Source organism: Meles meles, chromosome 5 (assembly GCF_922984935.1).
Source record: "Meles meles chromosome 5, mMelMel3.1 paternal haplotype, whole genome shotgun sequence".
In the NCBI taxonomy this organism is placed as follows: Eukaryota; Metazoa; Chordata; class Mammalia; order Carnivora; family Mustelidae; genus Meles; species Meles meles.
The window spans coordinates 93,689,046-93,708,708 of record NC_060070.1 but is presented as its reverse complement, the minus strand read 5'-3'; the positions used below and the strand labels follow the sequence as shown (position 1 = coordinate 93,708,708).

The window sequence follows — 19,663 nt, the reverse complement described above, 5'->3', positions numbered from 1 at the left end:
AACCCATAACAACCAAGGGTGGAGGAGTATCTAGATTTGTTTTTAGCTTTCTTTTTCATGGTTTCTCAGAAGTGTGTCATATTATAAATACGTTCAAAATGTTTTGCTCTGAGGATATGTAGCATTCCTATAAAGGTTAAATCAATAAAAATGATTTGGACACATTCCTAAGCATAGCTAGAACAGGTAGTCCGTTGTTTTAGGTACCCCTGAGTTCCTGGAGCAGATCATTATGGCGTAGCAAAAGAACTTACTAAAAGTTGCTTTCTATGTGTAGATGCATCAGCTTAAAACAAGTAAGATTTTCTGGCCTTCTAGAAATGAATATTTTTAACATAGCCCTGTGTATGTTGGTTTAATGATGTGTCTTAAACTCAGTTAAAGTTTTGAAGCCTTTTTTTTTCCTCTTCTCCGAATGCTGAAGATACACCATAATTGATAAGGAAGAGGTACGTACAGGAAAAATGCAATGGGCAAGCTTTCCAGCCAGTTTAGAATGAATGGCACTCTTATGATTAAAGAAAGTGTCACACGTTATAATTGCTAAATTAAGAATTAGATTTTTTTTTTTTTGGTTTTGCCGGTTTAGAGGAAAATTTTGTAGTCATTGGGATGTTATCTGTTCATTTGAGCAGTTCGAAAGACGAGCATGTATTTAAAAGCGTTTAACTTAGGCATGTATTTTAAAAAGCATATATATTTCTCTTGTGATTAGGGTTGGCTTTTTACTATGATACTGTTGCTCGGTAGTTTTATTTCATCCATGTGTTTGCTGTCTTCTTGTTCATTTAATACGTTTGAGTATGTAAGTTTATTTAAGTTTATATGTAAGTTTTCAGATCACATTATTTTCACAGCTACTTTTCAAAAAATATCTGTCAGCTTATAATAGTAATATGATTTTTCTTAAAGTTTGCTTTAAAACAGCTTTGAGGGTATTAGAATTTTTTGGATAATGGAAGCACAATGAATTGATCATACTCTTGACTGATTAAGGTTTAAATCAAGGTGGCAAATTTGAGTTATGTATATTAATGTAATATCATTATAGAAAATCTCATCATTTTGTACATGTAGTTTATAATAACTTTTTAAGTAAATACTTTATGAAAAATATTTTGTTATTTGTTGGAGCACATGATCTTATTTTGTAGCCAAGAAAATGGTTTGAACATGCCTCAGTGGAATTTTTTTACATATATAAATGTATAAATATAGAGTGGTTTAGTCATTTAGTAATTAAATAATTTGGCAACATAAGCCAGATATTTAACTCTTATAAAAAAGTTATCTAAGTGTTCCTTGATATGTTCTGATTTATCATTATATTTTTAAAAATAAGAATATTTATGAAAATAAAAATAAGCCTAATCTGCATATGGCTCTGTTTTCTTTCTGGATCCTGTGAATGGTAATTTAAAAAAAATCTATATGTTTTCTCTGGTCTTGCTGGTACACTAAAACATTCTGCAATATGCTTATGCATATTATAAAGAAAATGTATTGTTAAACTTTTAGTGCTAAATCACGAATAGTGTTCTTCTGACAGTACCAGTTGTCACTATCTAGCTTAGATAATGACATTTTTAAAATGAGGTAGATACTAGTGGTAAAATGTTTTGAAAATGTTATAAGATTTCCTCTTGAGATAAAGGGACTGAAAGAGACAGGGAGGGAGGGAAGTGGGGTATGGAGAGAGAGAGAGAGAGTGAGAACATACTGTATGTGTTTAGTTTTAACAACTTGGGGAATGTAAAGAATTCTGTGTGCATACTCAAGTTTTAATAATATGAAAAATAAGAGTTTCTATTATGGAGAGGAGGTTGAATTAATGATCAAAAGTTTGAATTACATTAACTTTTATCTTTATATTGTTTTACAAAGGTACTATAGTACATTGTTTTTATAAGTACTATCTGCTTTATGGATTATCTTAAATATTTTCATTTTGTGTTGAATTATTTGAAAGAGCAGTAGCAATATTTTCTGCATTTTGTCAGAGGTCGAATTACTTTAAAAGCTTTACAAATTTCATGAGAGGTTAATAAAAATTAATCTCACTAGATTACCTTTTATAACCAATTATGCCTAATATTAGGATGTTACTGTCTTAATGGAAGTTTTCTCAGATATTTTCTTATTTTGTCCTTATATTTCAAATTGGGTGTCCTTAGTATGAAATGCTTTTAGAGTTACGCATGTTATAGAAAACACACTGATTGATATAATGTAGGTTATTGAAGTTTTCCTATGCTATATGTAATATGGTAATATATATATATAAAATATATCTAATATTGCCGATTTCTATAAGGTAGTGAAATTTTATGAAATTGAGAATTCACTTTTCTTAAGGTATCTTTGAGCTATATTTACAAACAAATCGCATAATATTATTGATTAAAGGGAATCTGCACCCTGTATCTTTTGGATACATTTTTATGTCTATTTTCTAGGACCAAGTTACAGCAATACAGTAAAAACAGTGGTTTAAAATATTGATTATAAAACATAGCATTTTATTATCTTTTAGCTTCACAATGAATTCACTTTGCTTAGATTCATTTAAATAATTTTTAATCATTTGATAGAAATAATACTTTTTCATGTAAAGATTATCCTGGAAATTTGAAGTTTAAATTGAGATGTTCAGTAGAGAAATTAAAAGTAGAATTAATTATAATTATTATGGCTAAAGCAAAATAAGCAAATTAAAAATCACAATACCTAACTTAAATTGTTTTCACAGGTTATATAGGCAATGAATATATATATAGAAAATATACTCTTTACCTCCAAGCCAGACTTCTTGTTTGAGAGAATGTCTATAAAAAGGTGTCTGTTAACACAATGGTTACACTCATATTTACCTTTATGAACTAATAATTTGTTTAACTGATAATCATTGTTTAATTATTTTAAGTTTATAACTGGAAAATAATGTCCTTAGATCTTACAGGCGTAGTTTTTGATTATTTTTATCTTGAATTTCCCGGTAGACTGGGATGTCTGCTTGATGTCTGTTAATGGTTTTACAGTTTGACATTTCTTTGTTAGTATACATGCAAAAAGGAATTGGTTATCTCTCACAAAAAAACTATAAGCAATACCTCAGTTACATAATTTACAATTGTTTTTCTCTTTGTTTACAATTACTAAGTTCTGTAGTCACTCATTTGTGTGATTTTGTATGCACATGCAAATGCAGAGACTGTATTAAGATTTTGAGCGGACTAATAGTTGAAAGAGATTTAAGTTATATTTTGTTATATATTTTGTTTCTGGATAAAAATATGTCCACCTTCATATAAAGTTCTGTAGAATAGCACAACATCATTATTCTCATTTTTCCAAAGAGTTTGTACGTGTATAGGTTTTAAAACCTTACTGATGGTCATTAATTGTAATTTGGCTAGCATTTGTCCTTAATTATTATTACTACTATTTTTTGCTTATACTGAACCACCATAATGGATTTAATTTTAAGACATCTGCCTATAAGGAATATGTAAACAATGGCATGGCACACTCATGGTCCATATAAACTTTAGAGGAACCTAGAAATGCATAATTTTTAGAGTTTTAAACTTAGTCTTTTATGTAATTGTAGTTGATGGCATAAGGATTTTTAGTGGCTACTATAGATGTAAAAAAAAAAAAGCCAGTTTAAATGAAAGGTAAAATAAAATTTATTTGATTTTGTGGTAAAAATTGCTTGCCTTGCACAGGATATTTAGTTGTACCTTGTTAAGAATGTCACTTCTCTAATGTAACTTGTGTGTGATTTCTTAAGGGATGGCAATAGAAATAATGCAGATAACAGAACATTTAAGCTAATTTCCACAATAATCTTAAATACATGTCTGAGAATAATGTTAACTTGGCAAATTTTCTGTCATCAATAAAATAATTTCAAAATATCTTAAATATTATGAAAAGTTGGATTCACTTAATATGTCTATATGGTGCAGAATTCCTTGCAGGCAATTAATTTGAAAAATGAAAGGCACTTAATCAAGATGAACTAACATTTTTCTTTTTTTAAGAGAATCAAAATCACATTTGGTATGATTTTTGGTCCTAGAAATATATATTTGATGTTACATTTATGAATATTAAGGAGAATATAGGGTATTTATAGGAGATGTATTAATAAATGAATTTTTTTCAGTGCAAATATTAAATGCTTATGTAGCAATTAGCCTTTAAAGGACTCTTAATTCTACACCTAATTTTATTTGGAATTTGTTTTGTATATCCTGGTAAATAATGGGATTTTTATTTTCTAGTCAAAAGAAAGCATATTTATGAAAAAAAATGTTTTAGAGTTAACATCCTGTTCAGTAATCACAACAAACACCTGAAATGTTGATATGGTGTTAATTGCATTCATCTAATACTGTTCCAAACCTTGAATCCCATGTTCTTAAAAAAATAGTGTAAAGGGGGGAAAATGCCCAAGAATTCAATGTAAGATGAAGATATTACATACATTGTAATAAAAGAACATTTAAGCTCAGTTTTTGTACAAATCTTTTTAAAAAGTTATGTAGGAATGTATAGCCTGTTTTATATGTTTGCTATTGAATGGACAAAAGCTTGTGGTCAGCTGTGATGACAATTGTAAGGAAACTCCCTTTGAATAAGGTATAGAATATCCCCATTACTTTTTTGAATTGTAGCACGTTCATCAAAACACGTAGTCACTGAACTCCATAATCTTTGAAATGGCAGTATATTGTATTAAGGTGTATATTTTCATGATGTGAGACTTCCTTTTCTAAATATTTGTTTTAAAATAGTAAACATTTTAGATATCATGAAGAATTACCTAATGCTTGAGACAGCTTTGATTATTTTGCTCTTTAGAAAATACTGACTATTGGAGTTTATTGCTATCCTTATTACTGGAGTTCAGGGACAGATTTTTTTGGGGAGGGGGTAGTTTTTTTCAGTGGAATTCATTGGTGTAAGAGAAAAAAATAGTGCATTCAGGTAGCCTATTGGGATGTCTCTGCCTAAATTACATTTGGTTTTACTAGCTCCCATTTAATAAGTCTTGAATAGTAAATGACTAGAAAAAATAGTCATTCTTTGTCACATTTACAATTTTATTATTTGCAGGCAGGATTTTTTCATATTGGAAGTTTTGTCTATTTGACCATATGTGTAATGTCTTAAAGAGACACTGTAGAGGTAGGCTGTCTCAGTGAACCCTCTACGTTAAAGTCTTTTGTTAGGTAATAGCATTTGCGATCTTAATGCTTTTGAGGAGCTTTTGCATGACCTCACTATTATGATTGTCACCTTTTAGTCTCTTGGAACAAGAGTTAGAACACCATGGGAGGTTGATATTTGTATGCTTTGGACAGGAATTTGAGATGTTACCCTGTTTTGCCATCAGTTTTCAAGTAGGTACGGGTGCATCATTAATCATAGGAAATGCAAAAATAAATAATCCAGTCCCATTGGATTTTTTTATATGAATACTTACCTTTTCCCTTTTTTGTATATACAGTTGAGGTATTTAGGTAACCCCTAACCTTTAGCTTCAACAAAGAAGTACAGTATAAAAATATTACCACAGTTTTCATTTGAGCAGCTCTAGAGAGGAAAAAAAACGCCCTCTAGAAGGATATTTGTTGAAAAAAAAGTTGTGATACAGAATGTCTTAACTCAGCCCCAATACAGTACTTGAAGACCACCAGTGTATAAAATTGAAAGCACATGAGTTTTGAAGCACTAGAAAAGGTTTGTAATTGATTAGCGCTGCTTGAAAGTATTGAAGTACAGTGAGTTTTGATTTGTGAATGGTTCTATTCAATAAAGATTAATTCTGTGTGTTTGATAAAATCTTAGTGCCTTCAATGAGTTAGTTTTTTCCTCCCTCTGCAGTTTATTTAACCATCAAATATTTCAGTGTTCTTTTAACAAACTGGAACATTTCTATCTTACTGAATTTAACTTTAGCATGACTGATTTAAACAAGTCAAACTATCAGTGATTAGTTTGAAGGGTGTAATTGAATAGATTAATTTTTTGTTCTTTTAAAATAACTAAAATGTATCATAATGTTATCATGTATATTTTATGCCTTTCTTGTGATTTGGAGACTATCCAGAGGTTCATACAGACTAACAAAATATTTTTCTGTGATTTGTTTTAAGTTTTTGCATTTTAAAATGTTTTTAAAATTTTAAAAGTGAGATCTTTAACAGCTATTCATATAAAATTGGGATTATTTATTATAATTCAAAATAATTTGTATTATGAATCTTTTGGGAATTGCATTGACATTTTTAACTTTTAATATATGTTGGAGTGGTCTTCTGTGTATGTTCTTGACTTTTTAAATTGTCTCGCTGGCTTTTGGAAGTTAGCTGTTAGAAGCAAGTTGTAACACTTCAACATTATTAGATCTTGAAACTATGAAGTTATTGATATGGACCACAGCTATTATTTTGGAAGTTAATGTTTACACATCATGTTCAGCTACTCTGGTCAGTTACAAAGGTTTTATTTAGAAATTTAATCAGCTGATATATTGTCATAATTAACTTCTCAATTGTAAGAAACTCCATGAGTCAGATCTCTCATTTTCATTAAACTTTATCATAAATAATGGGTAGATTTTGAATAATGCAGATTGAAAATTCTTGTTCAAGATAAATGGTGTGCTGAGAGAACAGACACTGAAAGATCTTCTGTCTCTGTCTCTTTCTCTCTCTCCCTCTCTCACACACACACTTTTCATTCATACTGAGGTGAGCCAATTTTGTCCTTCACCTAGGAAAAGCTTCAACTTCAAAAAACTTATTTTACAACGTTAGAGCACATACCTTTGATTTTTCATTAGGTTGTTTTGATAATCATTTATGAGAATTTAAGGCCTGAAGTGAGGTTTTAGACTTCAGATAGATTATGGGCTGAGGAAATGTTTGCAGTGTGATGACAACCTATACATAATGTTCACTACACACCTATAATTAGTTTGGTGTAGTGGGTTCATCTTAAATTGTCCTCCAGGTGCTAAAGTACTATTTGGGGGTGGGAGACACTAAATCCCACCTTTTAGAAGATGAAGAATTAGTTACAATGTCTAAAAATATATGACCTGTGATAGATGATCTTCATCTATTTCGCTTACTCTTCTGCCTTGTTTAGAAACTTGGTCCGGTTTTAGAAATTTTATTGTAGAAATAGTTATTAAGGTTGTCACAGGAAATATAAGACCTTTCATAAGACAGGATAAAGAGCATTTTAACATATTATTTGTGAGAGTGTTAATGTCTTTGCTTCTAATGCTGAAGGAGTCTTTCAAACTTGTATGGTTCCCCATCTGGTTAGAAAAATGTATTGCTTTTCAAACAGTAAGATTGTGAAAGAATAAGTTAACTGCTTGAGATGACTGTTTCAAGTTATTCCTTTATATAACAATAGTTTTAACCATTTTTTCCCTTATCTCTTACGTAGGCACTGCAAAAGTTACCATGTATAAGCTCTAATTATAATAGGGGCTGTAATGCAGCCTAATTGCTTGTATGTTTTGCTTCCTTAATGCAGACATTTTTAGAGTAATGTTTATTACCTATCATTACATTTCAAAAAATAATCTGTGATTATTGTATGTGTTGTAACTGGGGGGGGGGGGACCATGTCCAACTACTGAGGGAGTCACTCATTTTTTGGGTAGTTTTACATTTTTTTGGTAAAATACAAACTGCATTTCCTCACCTTTTTAAGAGAAACTTTTTTTCTCCTTCATGTTTAATTATTTCTCTTTGACCTAAACTAAGACTGATCCTCTGGTAGCCAGTTAAAATGTGTGAAGTAGGAGGAGTAAAGGAAACTCCAGTCGTTAGTTGTAAGTTATAAAGCAAAGTTAATACAGGTATACAGAGCAAAAGGATTTATTTTAAAGGATAAAGGAAAATTTTATAAACTTGCCTTGTAGTTGGAACATGTTGGACCTCATAAAGAAAATCTTGTAAGTGTTTAGATATTTTACTATAATACTGTGTCAGCTGATGAATATTGAAGTAGTTTACTTTTGTATATCAACACTAATTTGAAATTGAATATTAAGGGACTATATTATGCCTGTTTTCTTTCAAAGTTCAGCATGACTTAATAGGTATGGCTTTTTAAAATCATGCAGGGTATCCTTACGGAGTTTTATTTTTCATGAGACTAAACGCTATTCATTTTGGTAGGTCCGAGAATATGATTAAAAGAATCCTAGACATTTCAGTGTTTGCCATGTGTTTATAACAAGTTTTCCATGTGGATAATAGTGTATACATGTAAAATTAAAATCACATAGAAAAATATAATTGCGTGTAGGTTTTCAAAGACTTCTGTGGACTTTTTAATATCCTGGATGTCCTGGATAACTCTAAAGATCTTTTAAAAATGGCTATCACATGCTTATAAGTTTATATATGAATATATGCTTCAATTATATAAAGTTGTTTAGAAACAAGCTTGTGCATCTATCTTATGATGCAGTTTAAAATTACAAATAGATTTCTTTTAGTTGAGCTGGGTAAAATGTTAACTGTACTTCAGGTTTATTTCTGCACTAGAGCATAATGGTAGAGCATAATGTCGAGATAATTCTGTGGTCTGTTATTTTATAAAATTGCTTCCTTTTTGAAGTTTGCTCAAATATTGGGAGCTGCCAGGGTGAATACTTCATCATACTTTGATTAATTTAGTGTCTCAGTTTATTTTAGTGAGGTTAATGAGAATACTAAAACTTTCTTTTACTGTTTTTAACTACCTCATTTCTACAGCTCTAGAAAACATTTTGACTACTGTGAGATAATGTCATTTTTTCTATTTCAAGTCATTACTCCGAGAAGTAGATAAGTTACAGATGCCAAATGCAAATATGTACAGCAATTTCATTTTTCATTTTTCAGTGCAACAAAATAGCATTATCATCATAATACTTAGTATACTACAACATTACCCAGAAAAGCTAGCAATTTATCCAAGAAACATACCTTTTTGTTTAACAGGTTCATCTCTTATAGGATTTTAAAATATGATAACACTTACCCCAAAAGAAGTTTTGCTGACATGGTGTCACTGTGCTGAAGAGGCTGTTTGATGCCATAGTCCCTCCTTTTTTTTTCAGATAGAACTTGTACACTCTGTTGTAAATTCTGCTTGCAGCCTTAAACTGAAAATACAAACCATACCCAAACCTTGTTTTAGTTTTACAGTATGCCTGGAGTACATAGACTTTATATTTATTTTTTTCTGTCAAGAAATTATGTAGCTGGTAACATGTGAAAAGCAAGGAAACAAAACAAAAAGAAAATGAGCAAATATTTGAAGGACCTACTATTACTGCATAGACTGTGGTTAGAGAGCACTCACTGACTCTGTTGGTCTCGGTGGCTGGTAGTGACCTGCGGAGATTAACCATTTAAAAACCAGAGACTTCTTGCTGTCCTCCTGGAGAAAGTTTGCACCGCACTTGTGGTTCTGTGGTTGTTTGTGAGGCGAATGAAGCATTCACACAATCCAAAAAAGCAAAAGCTTTAAAACTCCTTTTTTTGCAAGCACTATTACTGGAGAGACAGAATCATGTGGTTTGTGACCTCACAGTACTCAAAGTAAAGTGGGACTGCCTACCACTGTGGCTTTTCCCCCCTTGCTCTTGCTCTCTCTCTTTCACTGTCTCTCTCTCTCTCTCTCTCTCTCTGACAAAAGGCTTGTGGTAAGGCCCTTCCTGGCATCCAGAAGGATATAGCTTTTTAATTTTTGTGACTCATGAGGATTTGGATAGAATACAAATGCTGAAGGAACTCAAACTCCTGTAAGGTTACGCATTTGTACAGCAGAACTCTGCAGTTAAGGTTTTCCTTTCTATTCCCCGACCCCCACTTTTTTTTTCTTTTTTTTCCTCCTCCTTTTATTTGGTTCATTATTGTGTCTGTGGAAAAGAACAAAATTGGCTCAAGAGGCTGTGTGAAATTCTGAACAACAGTGATGATTTACAATAATTTACATCTTTGGATTGTATCACATTCCGGGGTCTGCTTCATATTTGCTGGGTGATTGGAGTCCTTCTGTTTTTCTTTTTCTTGTCTCCTTAAACTTGTGAATCTGTAACTCATTGTAAAAAAGTTTACCTTCCTTAAGGTCTGGTTGCAAACTGCTTGCTGGGCTCGAATGTAATTGGCTGTCATGAAAGTGTTAGTCTGGAGATTCCTTTACAAATACTAAATCATGTCTGTCTAGTTAATGTATGATCAATATTAGATGCGGGCTCTTACAATGAAGATTAAATGTAATTAGTAGCTTTTGTATTATGTATATGTTTATCTCATGACCAGTTTGAGGATCTTATAAAAGTGAATGGCAAGAACTGTGACGTAATTTTTTGGATGAATCTTAGGTTTTTTTTTTTTATGCTTGTAATTTTTATTTTTCAAGGGAATGTATTCATTTTATATAATTCTTTAAATACTTTATTTGGATATTAACTTTAACAGAGCCTTTGATCACAAATCTTAATACATCTATAAAGTAAAATTCTTATGTTGTAACTTAGATTGTTCAATGTTATTGACTTTATAAGCTCAGAATGGAGTGGGTTAACAGAAGCTGTATTTTTTGTTTATAATGGAAGCTTTGAAATAAATTACAAAATGCTGTGTGTAGTAAGGAATAATGCACACAGACAGAGTATGTTAGTCGTCTCGATTTGCTAATTCTGATTCAGAAGAAAATTGGAAACATCTTTGGGAAACTATCTCCTTTTTTGCCCCTTTGGACATGTATGTATAGAACTCATTTTCTTATTAGGATGATTATGTATCATAGGCAGAGAATTTCATATTTATGAATAGAGCTTCCTGTTTTCATCAGTTGAGAGTGATGGGGTGTTTTTCAACAAAAATTATAAAGCCGAACAGACCAATTTTCTAGACTTTTTTTCTTTTTCTTTTTTTTTTTTTTTTGCCATTTATCCACGCCACTCTGAATTTGCATGTTAGACTTCTTCCTAGTGTGATAGTAACTAGGAGTGGCGTGAAGTAAATGACTGGGAGGGTGGGCGGAGACAGAGAATTACAAAGCATTATTTTGGGTGTATAACAGGCTTGGGGCTGGAAAACACTAAGGGTGGTGTTATAGCCAAAATATTCCCGCTTCTGATCTTCCTAGCAGAGTTCATTATCTGCTTTTGGTTTTTATTAGATAAAGATAAATGTACAAACACATTCATAACTTCCTTTACAAAAAATTCTTATGCCCAGAATATACTGGGAAGACAAGAGATGACTTCAGTCCTTTATTGTTCAAACGCCCAGAACTTTTTCATAATAAACTCTTAGTGATAGAAAGCGAGAAATACATTTTAGTGTATTTTAAAACAGATTTATTATGCCTCATGGTGTGTATAAACAGGTTTTACATTGGAAAGTAAAAACTTTCATTTAATGTGTAAGCTACTCAGTTATTCTCTTTCATAAATAAGGTGTACCAATGTGATCTATATTTTGAATTAATTTCCAGAGAATGTTAAAGGAGGGATTTGTCTATATAATTTGTGGAATTTCCAAACATAGTGCCATATGCACATACAATAGCAGAATCAGGTAATTGGGAAAATTTAGGTAGCTGTTATAGTGTGTGTGGTAAGTAAATGCTTTTCCTCTTTTAGAATGAACTTTTAGTTTCTGCAGAAGGATTCTTTGACGTCTTATAACCCCAACTTTTTGCTAAGTATTTGCCCCTTAATTTTTTTTTTTATTAAGCGAACTTTGGCCCTCCAAATTGACTTACGTGTATTTGAACAGTTTTTAACATCTGTGTGTCTTTTAACTGCTTGTTCTCTTTTTGCAGGTAATTGTCCTGTATGTAATTTTTTGGTTTGGATGATTACTCTTACTGCATAAGAGTTTAATAGATATTGTTGATTGTGCCCTTTCTTTTCCCATGAGGTCCATCAAATTCTGGCAGGAGAAAGAGAAGTCATGTGCTTTAAAGTTGGTATACTTATTATCCACACGCTTTTTTCCCTATATTTAAAATATATCCTCATTAGAGCAAATATTACCTTGTGGTAAACATTTTAAAACAACAGTGGTAACTGATGCACATTTGATAACTGACAGTTTGTTTCATTAGAAATAATACTACATGTGATGAAGAGACTGACTCATAGGTCACTGCAAGTAAAGCTCTTGATTATGGATTTATTCTATGCTTAAAATTAGAAATGGAAACCGTAGATCCTCAAAATTCCATCCTTTTTAGGGATATGTTAGTATTTGCTGTGTTGAAGTAAGTAACAAGTTTAGGTCAGCTGTATAAATTACATACGTTAATGCCATGGAAATGAAATACAGCTTTGAACTTGAAATCTCAGTTTCAGAAAGTAAAGCAATTATTCTGCTTCCCTATTACCTTGTATTTAATAAATTTGTCAACATAAATTGAACTTTTTATATTATATACTGTAAAAGTGTTTTAAATGCTACATATATCTTCATTGATACTTTTGAATTATTTTTTTATTTTCTGAACTATCCTATTTGAATAGAGTAGTTTTATTAATATCAATCTTGTGCTCATTTCTATGTGTGTGTGTGTGTGTGTGTGTGTGTGTGTGTGTGTGTGGTTTTTTGCGGGGGAGGGATTGTTTTAAACTTCTATTTACTACTCCTCTATTTTTCTTTTATTTGAAAACAATAGAAGCAAATGGTTTGGTGTAGGAATTTTGTAAATTGTAGAAATCCTGATTTGGCTTAATATGTTCTCAGTGATTGTGTGGTTTTAGTAAGGAACTTTCTTAATCTCTTGTTTCAACTTGGTTTGTGATCATTTTTTTCTGACAGTTTTTTTTTGGATCTGATGTATAGCTGTTTAACTTTACATAACATTTATTGGGCCTTATGTTGATAGTTTGAAAAATTTTTATATTAGTAAGGTATGTATAATTTTACTAATGCTTTAAATTATGATTATGAGAGATTAATTTCACTTCCTTATTTTAATGGAAGTCTATGTTCGTGTATTCAACTTCATGCACGTGTATGGTTTTGTGTGTTTGTACAGGGTGTTATTTTGCGGTACTTTTTGTAATGAGAGTATTTTTTCTGTTGTTTTCTTTTTCCCCCTCCTCAGTTTGTTTTAATTAAATTATGTAAAAATCCAAAGCAATACCATGTCCATAATTGTTTGAACAACTTCATTTGGTTAGTATTAGCAACTATCTGTCTAAAGTGAAATTATGTGGAAATTGAATGCCAAAACAGAAAATACTTAACTTTCTCTCTCCCCCTCATTTCTCTCTTCTTTCCCCTTTCTTTCCTCCCTTTCTCCTCCAGGCTTTTCTTTCTTCTTCTTCTTCTTCTTTTTTTTTTTTTTTGCTTTCTCTTTCACTGTTTTGATAGTTCTACAAAGTCTCAAAGTAGATTCTTAAGGTTCTAGTAGGGGATACTGACATTAATCTAAACTAATGAAGACCTGGTGGCTTTGAAGCCTCTAGCATTCAAGGCAAATCATTGTTCTATACCGATATAGTACACCTCATTTGTTGGATGGTATTGGCATCTGATTAGAGATTTTCTTTCTTTTAATAGTTTTTAATTCCTTCCTCTGTGTTAATTTACTTGTGACTCATTGTTTCACATGAGTTTAACACTTTAATTATGAGTATTCCTTATCCCCCCTTCTTTGAAGTATAGAGTGGCCCATACTACATTTAATATAGTTGTATAAATCATATTTCTTATAATTATTAGAACAATTCATCTAATGCTGTCATTTTTCTGAGAAGAAAAAAAGGCGAGAACTTGCAGAAAATATGGGAAATATGCTTATATGACAGCTGAGGATGTGGCTAGGCTAAAGCAGGAAACTACTACCCACAATGCAATGTTACATATACTACCACTTAATAAAATTTATATCAAACATGCTACTGACAAAACCAAAGAAAAATAATATCCCAACTGTACTAGTTAATGGGCTAAATATATCTAGGGAAAAGTGAAACAAATCTCTTTGGAACCTTTGTACTTGGAGAATATAGTAAATGAAACTGTGGGACATCATATAATACATTGGAGCCCTGTGGTAACTTGGCCTTTGTGCAGTGAGACTTGGTTGTAGGTGAAACTGTCTTAAAATGAGAACCTTTTGGGTATTAACTTTCCTGAAAAAGGCACAAAAACGACACCTGCTTTCCTTTTCAGTTGAGTTGTTGCCGTATTAAAAAGGGGGCGCCTGGGTGGCTCAGTGGGTTAAACCTCTGCCTTCAGCTCAGGTCATGATCTCAGGGTCCTGGGATCGAGCCCCACATCGAGCTCTCTGCTCAGCAGGGAGCCTGCTTCCCCCTCTCTCTCTACTTGCCTCTCTATCTACTTGTGATCTATCTCTATATATAAAATAAATAAAATCTTTAAAAAAAAAGGGTTAAAAGGACATTATCTAGTAGGAAAAATAAGTTAATTATGAGATATATTTGTCAGGATTATTTAAACTTTTTACCTAACCAGGTGTATTTCTTTACATTTTGTTTTACGTTTAAGGTTTGAACTGGGGTTTAGGTTGGGACTTCAGTTGTCCACTGAGGCATATTTCTTTTCAAAGTAATTGTTTTTCTTGTTGTTTCTTTTTATTACCCTACCTATAGCTTACCTGATCAGTCCATATGCTTTACTGTAGAGAGGTTAGTTTAAAGCAAAAATATAAACTGCTTTTATAATGTGGTTGATAAAGATATTAGGATATCTTCTTAAAAAATCAGGTTTCAATATACTTAGGGTTTCTGTTTATAAATCTTAATCATCTCTGCTCTTAGCTGTCAGACTTTAGCAATTTTGATGGATTTAGGACCTTAGAAATGGAGATGAATTTGGAGGTTTCATAAGGGAGGTTTTGTAAGATTTAAACACGGGAACATAATAGGGTTTTGAATTGATAATGTATAGAAATTTTATCAGAGAGATAATAGACTAGCAAGCTAATGTTACTTATGAAAGATCCCCTCTTAGTATTCTAGTGTATGAAATTGTCTCTGTCTCATACCGGGCATGGTATTTGTCATCTCATCATTTGAACATTAATAAATTGTTTGTCTGCATCTCTGTTAAGGATGATTTGCTTAATTGTTTGAAGTATTTTCTCCTTTAGAGAGTGCTTATCAATAACAGCTGTAGTACTGTGGCTTTTCTCCATGGACGCATGGTGGTCTTTGGAACAACGTTCTTCAACTTTGACAGGTGAGACAGAGGCTCTCCAGTGCCACTGCTTTTGGATGAATCTAGCTGTGGTTGGAGAAAGTGCATCTTGCCAAAATATATGGGTGAGACCACACACAGTCTTTAAAATAGTTATTGTAGGCTTATTTTTAGGGATACTTGTCTTGACAGTTCTTTTATTTGCATGCCAATTTCATGGCTGTGTATAGATTTTTCATTGGTTTCAGTAAAGGCGATTGTAGATTTAGATCTATCTTTGTTAAGCTTTGTGAGTAATTTACACTGGAAAATACTCTGTGTTCAGACATAATTAACAGTGTAGAAAATATATTGAAAATGGATCACTTAGAATACTGATTTTTTTTTTTTTATAAATTTGACAGTATTCCCATTGGAAATCTCAAGTTCTCAGAAAGTATGGTAATCAAAAATTGCTCTGGTTTGAACTTTAAGATTAAATAAATTATGAAAAAAATGTTAAATTATTCGTATACCTTAATTACATTAGTAGTAAGAAAAAATTTGTGGTTCTTGTTGTTCAGAAGTACATATTTTTATAATATTGATATAATAAGGCATTGTTCAAAATGTTTTACACTTTAGTAAAAGCTTGAAAGCATTGAAACAAATTGCCAAAAGTCAGCTTCTAAATGTATAGGCATAATATGTAAGCTGTCTAGTTTTTATGGAATGATTAAAACTTTATTCTAGTAAACTATATAAAATTGACTATACATTTACAAAAGAGTATGTTTAGTCTTCTGAAACTGGCAACAAAGTGACCAGTTAAAGCACTCTTTTGGACTTTTATAAAATGTTGTTTCTTTTTATAAAATGGCGATTTGGATAATTACTCATAATTCTTATTATTAGAGACAATCTTAAAAATTCTTGAGTCCTAGCAGGTAATTGGTCATAAGATTTTTGACTTGATGATCACTGAATGTTGATTAGGTATATTTAAAAACTGTAACCAACTATAAGGTAAGATTACTGTTTCATTCTAGATATTTTTCATAGGGAAAATAGAATCTACCAAGATAATTGGAAATTTAATTTCCTCCCCACTATTATCACGATACCCTTTCACTGCTGAATGGTTCTGCCAGGAAAGCACTGGGGAAATCGTGTTCCTACAGCTTTTCCAGAGAACAAGTTTATAGAACGAAGAGAGACCATAGTATACACAAAAAGATTGTTTAAAGAAAACTTTGGCCCTTTCCTCTCAGCAATTGGTTATGTGTGTGGATCCTGATTGGATGCTAGGTTTTAAAAAAGAGCTTTATAAATCATTTGTAGGATACTTGTGGAAACTTCAGTATGGCCTGCATATTGATGATACTATGAAATATTTATTAAGTGTGATAATGCTATTGCATGTATATAGGAAAATACCCTTATTCTTAATAGAAGTGCATAGTGAGTTATTTTCATGAAGTCAAACATGAATAAATACACAAAACAAATGTGGCAAAATGTTAACAATTGGTGAATCTAGGCAAAGGGTATACTGGCATTCATTTTACTATCTTTCACCTTAAATAGTGAGTTCTGAAAGGTGAAGCATTTTGTGGAAAAGTTGTATAGGGACTTGATTTCAAGTTGAAATCAAATAGCTGGGGAAATTTTATTTATTTGTATAGTCAGTTTTAAAAAATGAGTCAGTATGAATAGCCTGGGCTATGCATAGCAATTTTAAGATTTTAGTTTATAGTTTTATTTTTTACATTTAAATGCTATTCACAGTAAAACAACTAATTTTCACAAGTTTATACATGGAAAACATAAATTGGAAATGGTATTTTGAAAGTACTGACTTATTAACTTGTTTATGCTATTAAATTATACTCTGTCAAGAAGTATTTTAATGAGCAGAAGCCTGTTATCTCTACATGCAAATTACTTATCCATAGTCTGTGTCATACTAGTTAATACCCTGTCAGGCGTCTGTATGTTTTTTCTGTAGAGGGCCAGATAGAATATATTTTTGGCTTTGTAGCCCATAGGGTTTCTGTCTACTACTCAACTCTGCATTGTAGTGTGAAAGCAGATAAGTAGATTAGACAGTAAGTGAATGAATGGGCATGGCTGTGCTCTAGTACAGCTTGGTATATAAGCAGGCACTGGCCTGCCAGATTTGCTCACTCCTGCCGCCTGTGCTTTATACACATGTATCTGTGGCCAGTGGAGAGCCTCTTGCAAAACAGGCAAGAAAAGTTTGAAATAATGATCAGACTTTTAATTTACATGTTATAATGGAATTCCTCCTTAAACTATTTATAAAAATTTGTTTTTGTGTTCTGTTTTTAGTTTCTAATGTTAAAGATCACAGGTTTGGGTCTTGGGAACTGTGTTGAATTGAGCAGTGCATTTTCATCTTGGTCATGTAATCATTATGTATTGTAAATAGTTTTTTAATTTTTTTTTATTTTTTCAGCGTAACAGTATTCATTGTTTTTGCACAACACCCAGTGCTCCATGTAAAACATGCCCTCCCTATTACCCACCACCTGTTCCCCCAACCTCCCACCCCTGACCCTTCAAAACCCTCAGGTTGTTTTTCAGAGTCCATAGTCTCTTATGGTTCACCTCCCCTTCCTTTTTTTTTTTTTATAAACATATAATGTATTTTTATCCCCAGGGGTACAGGTCTGTGAATCTCCAGGTTTACACACTTCACAGCACTCACGATAGCACATACCCTCCCCAATGTCCATAACCCCCTCCCCCTCTCCCAACCCCACCTCCCCGCAGCAACCCCCAGTTTGTTTTGTGAGATTAAGAGTCATTTATGGTTTGTCTCCCTCCCAATCCCATCTTGTTTCATTTATGTAAATAGTTTTTTAAGGCACCCTGAGATCTTTATAGGGATAAGGTTGGAATCCAAATAAATTTTGATTGTAGACTATTTCCGAATTATCATAAATCTTAATTTTTAATTTATCCAGTTCATTATTAATAAGAAAAATGGGATGTAATTTTGTTAGTGATTGTGATGCGCTATTTTCCCTGTTTTCCGTTTATATTTGAATTTAAATCTGAGTAGAAAAAGGACTTAATTATTTTTGGCATTAATCTCCAGAACATTCATTGCACCCATCATTGGACATAATATCCAAAGTAAATTAGTTTGCTGAAGATTCATGTACATTAGGTAGACTGAGTATTATTTATTGGCTGCTGCTGCTGATTATGACAACTGAACAGGAAAAGTACCTTTTTAAAAAACCAACAAGGAGCAAATGAATCCGTGTTCTGATCTAAATTTGAGACCTGTAGTGTATTAATATTTTAAGTTTTAAATAATGAGCTGTATAGAAATGAGATAACTTTAAACAAAATTTTACAATTCAATTATTGAACACCTTATTTTATCCATTAGCATTTTAAGCACTTCCAGTTATTACACACATAGCTAAAGATTAGATAGTTGAAAATTATTATTACATAGACCTCATATAATTTCATCACAAAGGAGCAACCTTCCACCCATCTTTCTTCCTTAAAAGAAGCTCTGAATCTATGCTATCCTAGTTAATAAACAGGGATTCTGCCTCTTTGCCTTCATTTTTGATAAACTTTTAACATGACTGCTTTTATACTTTTCCCCTTTCTCTAATACTTAATTATAAAAAAGACACACAAATCATTATAAGTAATAAGAATAGCCTATCTGGCAATGAAGCATAAAAATCCAATATTTAGAGACTCAAAAAGCATCATCCAGGGTCATTAATGTGAGTTCATACTATCCTATCTACATTAATATATTTTATTTATTTATTTATTATTTTTTTAATGAAGTTTACCTTAATGGATTTCAAAAGGTAATACTGTTTTATAGCAATTAATAAACTAATAGACAGGAGGAACATTTTATTAAGTATACTTTATTTAAAAGGATAAATATTTAAAATTTATATAGGGAAGATTTTCATCTAAAGTTAATAAAAAATAGTTTTGGCATTTAAAATCATAATATGCATTTATTAGGAAAATTAACCTTTGAAGAATAAAACCTGGCCTAAAGATTAGTGGTTAAATGAAGAATTACTTATTATATTTTGCTATCTCTTTTGCACTATTTTAAATATCTAGAACTCTTGTTTTTTAGCTACCCTTTTTTTTTTCAAATTAAGTATCCTAAAGATTGCATATTTCTGAAATAACTTATGAGTTATTCTGTATTACTGATACATGTGGCAGCATTTCTGTGTAGTCATTTATTGCACGAAATCTTTTTCAAGTTTAATACTGAAAAGTGTCAAAAAACTATTTAAAAAAATTAATAGCTTTTTTTTAGAGCAGTTTCAATTTCACAGAAAAATTGAGTAGTAAGCACAGAGTTTCCATACACCCCTTTTCCTTCCCCAAGCCCCATTTCCCCTATTGTCTACATCTTACATTAGTATCCTGTGTTTGTTACAGTTAACGAA

At 31.6% G+C, this 19,663-nt stretch overlaps 2 protein-coding genes across 10 annotated transcripts in view; one reads left to right on the top strand and one right to left on the bottom strand.

Moving 5' to 3' along the window:
• RUNX2 (RUNX family transcription factor 2) overlaps positions 1–9,516 on the bottom strand; it is a 319,385-nt gene extending 309,869 nt beyond the window's left edge. The window contains exons 1-2 of one of the 7 annotated variants that reach the window (XM_046005131.1): positions 9,388–9,516; positions 9,064–9,187 (exon numbers count right to left, since the gene is read on the bottom strand). In XM_046005131.1, the coding sequence (XP_045861087.1) occupies positions 9,064–9,121 (58 nt within the window). In that variant the 5' untranslated portion in view covers positions 9,122–9,187; positions 9,388–9,516. Of the gene's footprint in view, positions 1–9,063; positions 9,188–9,352 lie in introns of all 7 variants that reach the window. The other 6 variants (XM_046005127.1, XM_046005128.1, XM_046005130.1 and 3 more) reach the window with 6 other exon arrangements.
• Positions 1–19,663, top strand: part of SUPT3H (SPT3 homolog, SAGA and STAGA complex component) — a 568,866-nt gene that overhangs the window by 42,253 nt on the left and 506,950 nt on the right. The gene's annotated exons all lie outside the window — the stretch shown is intronic.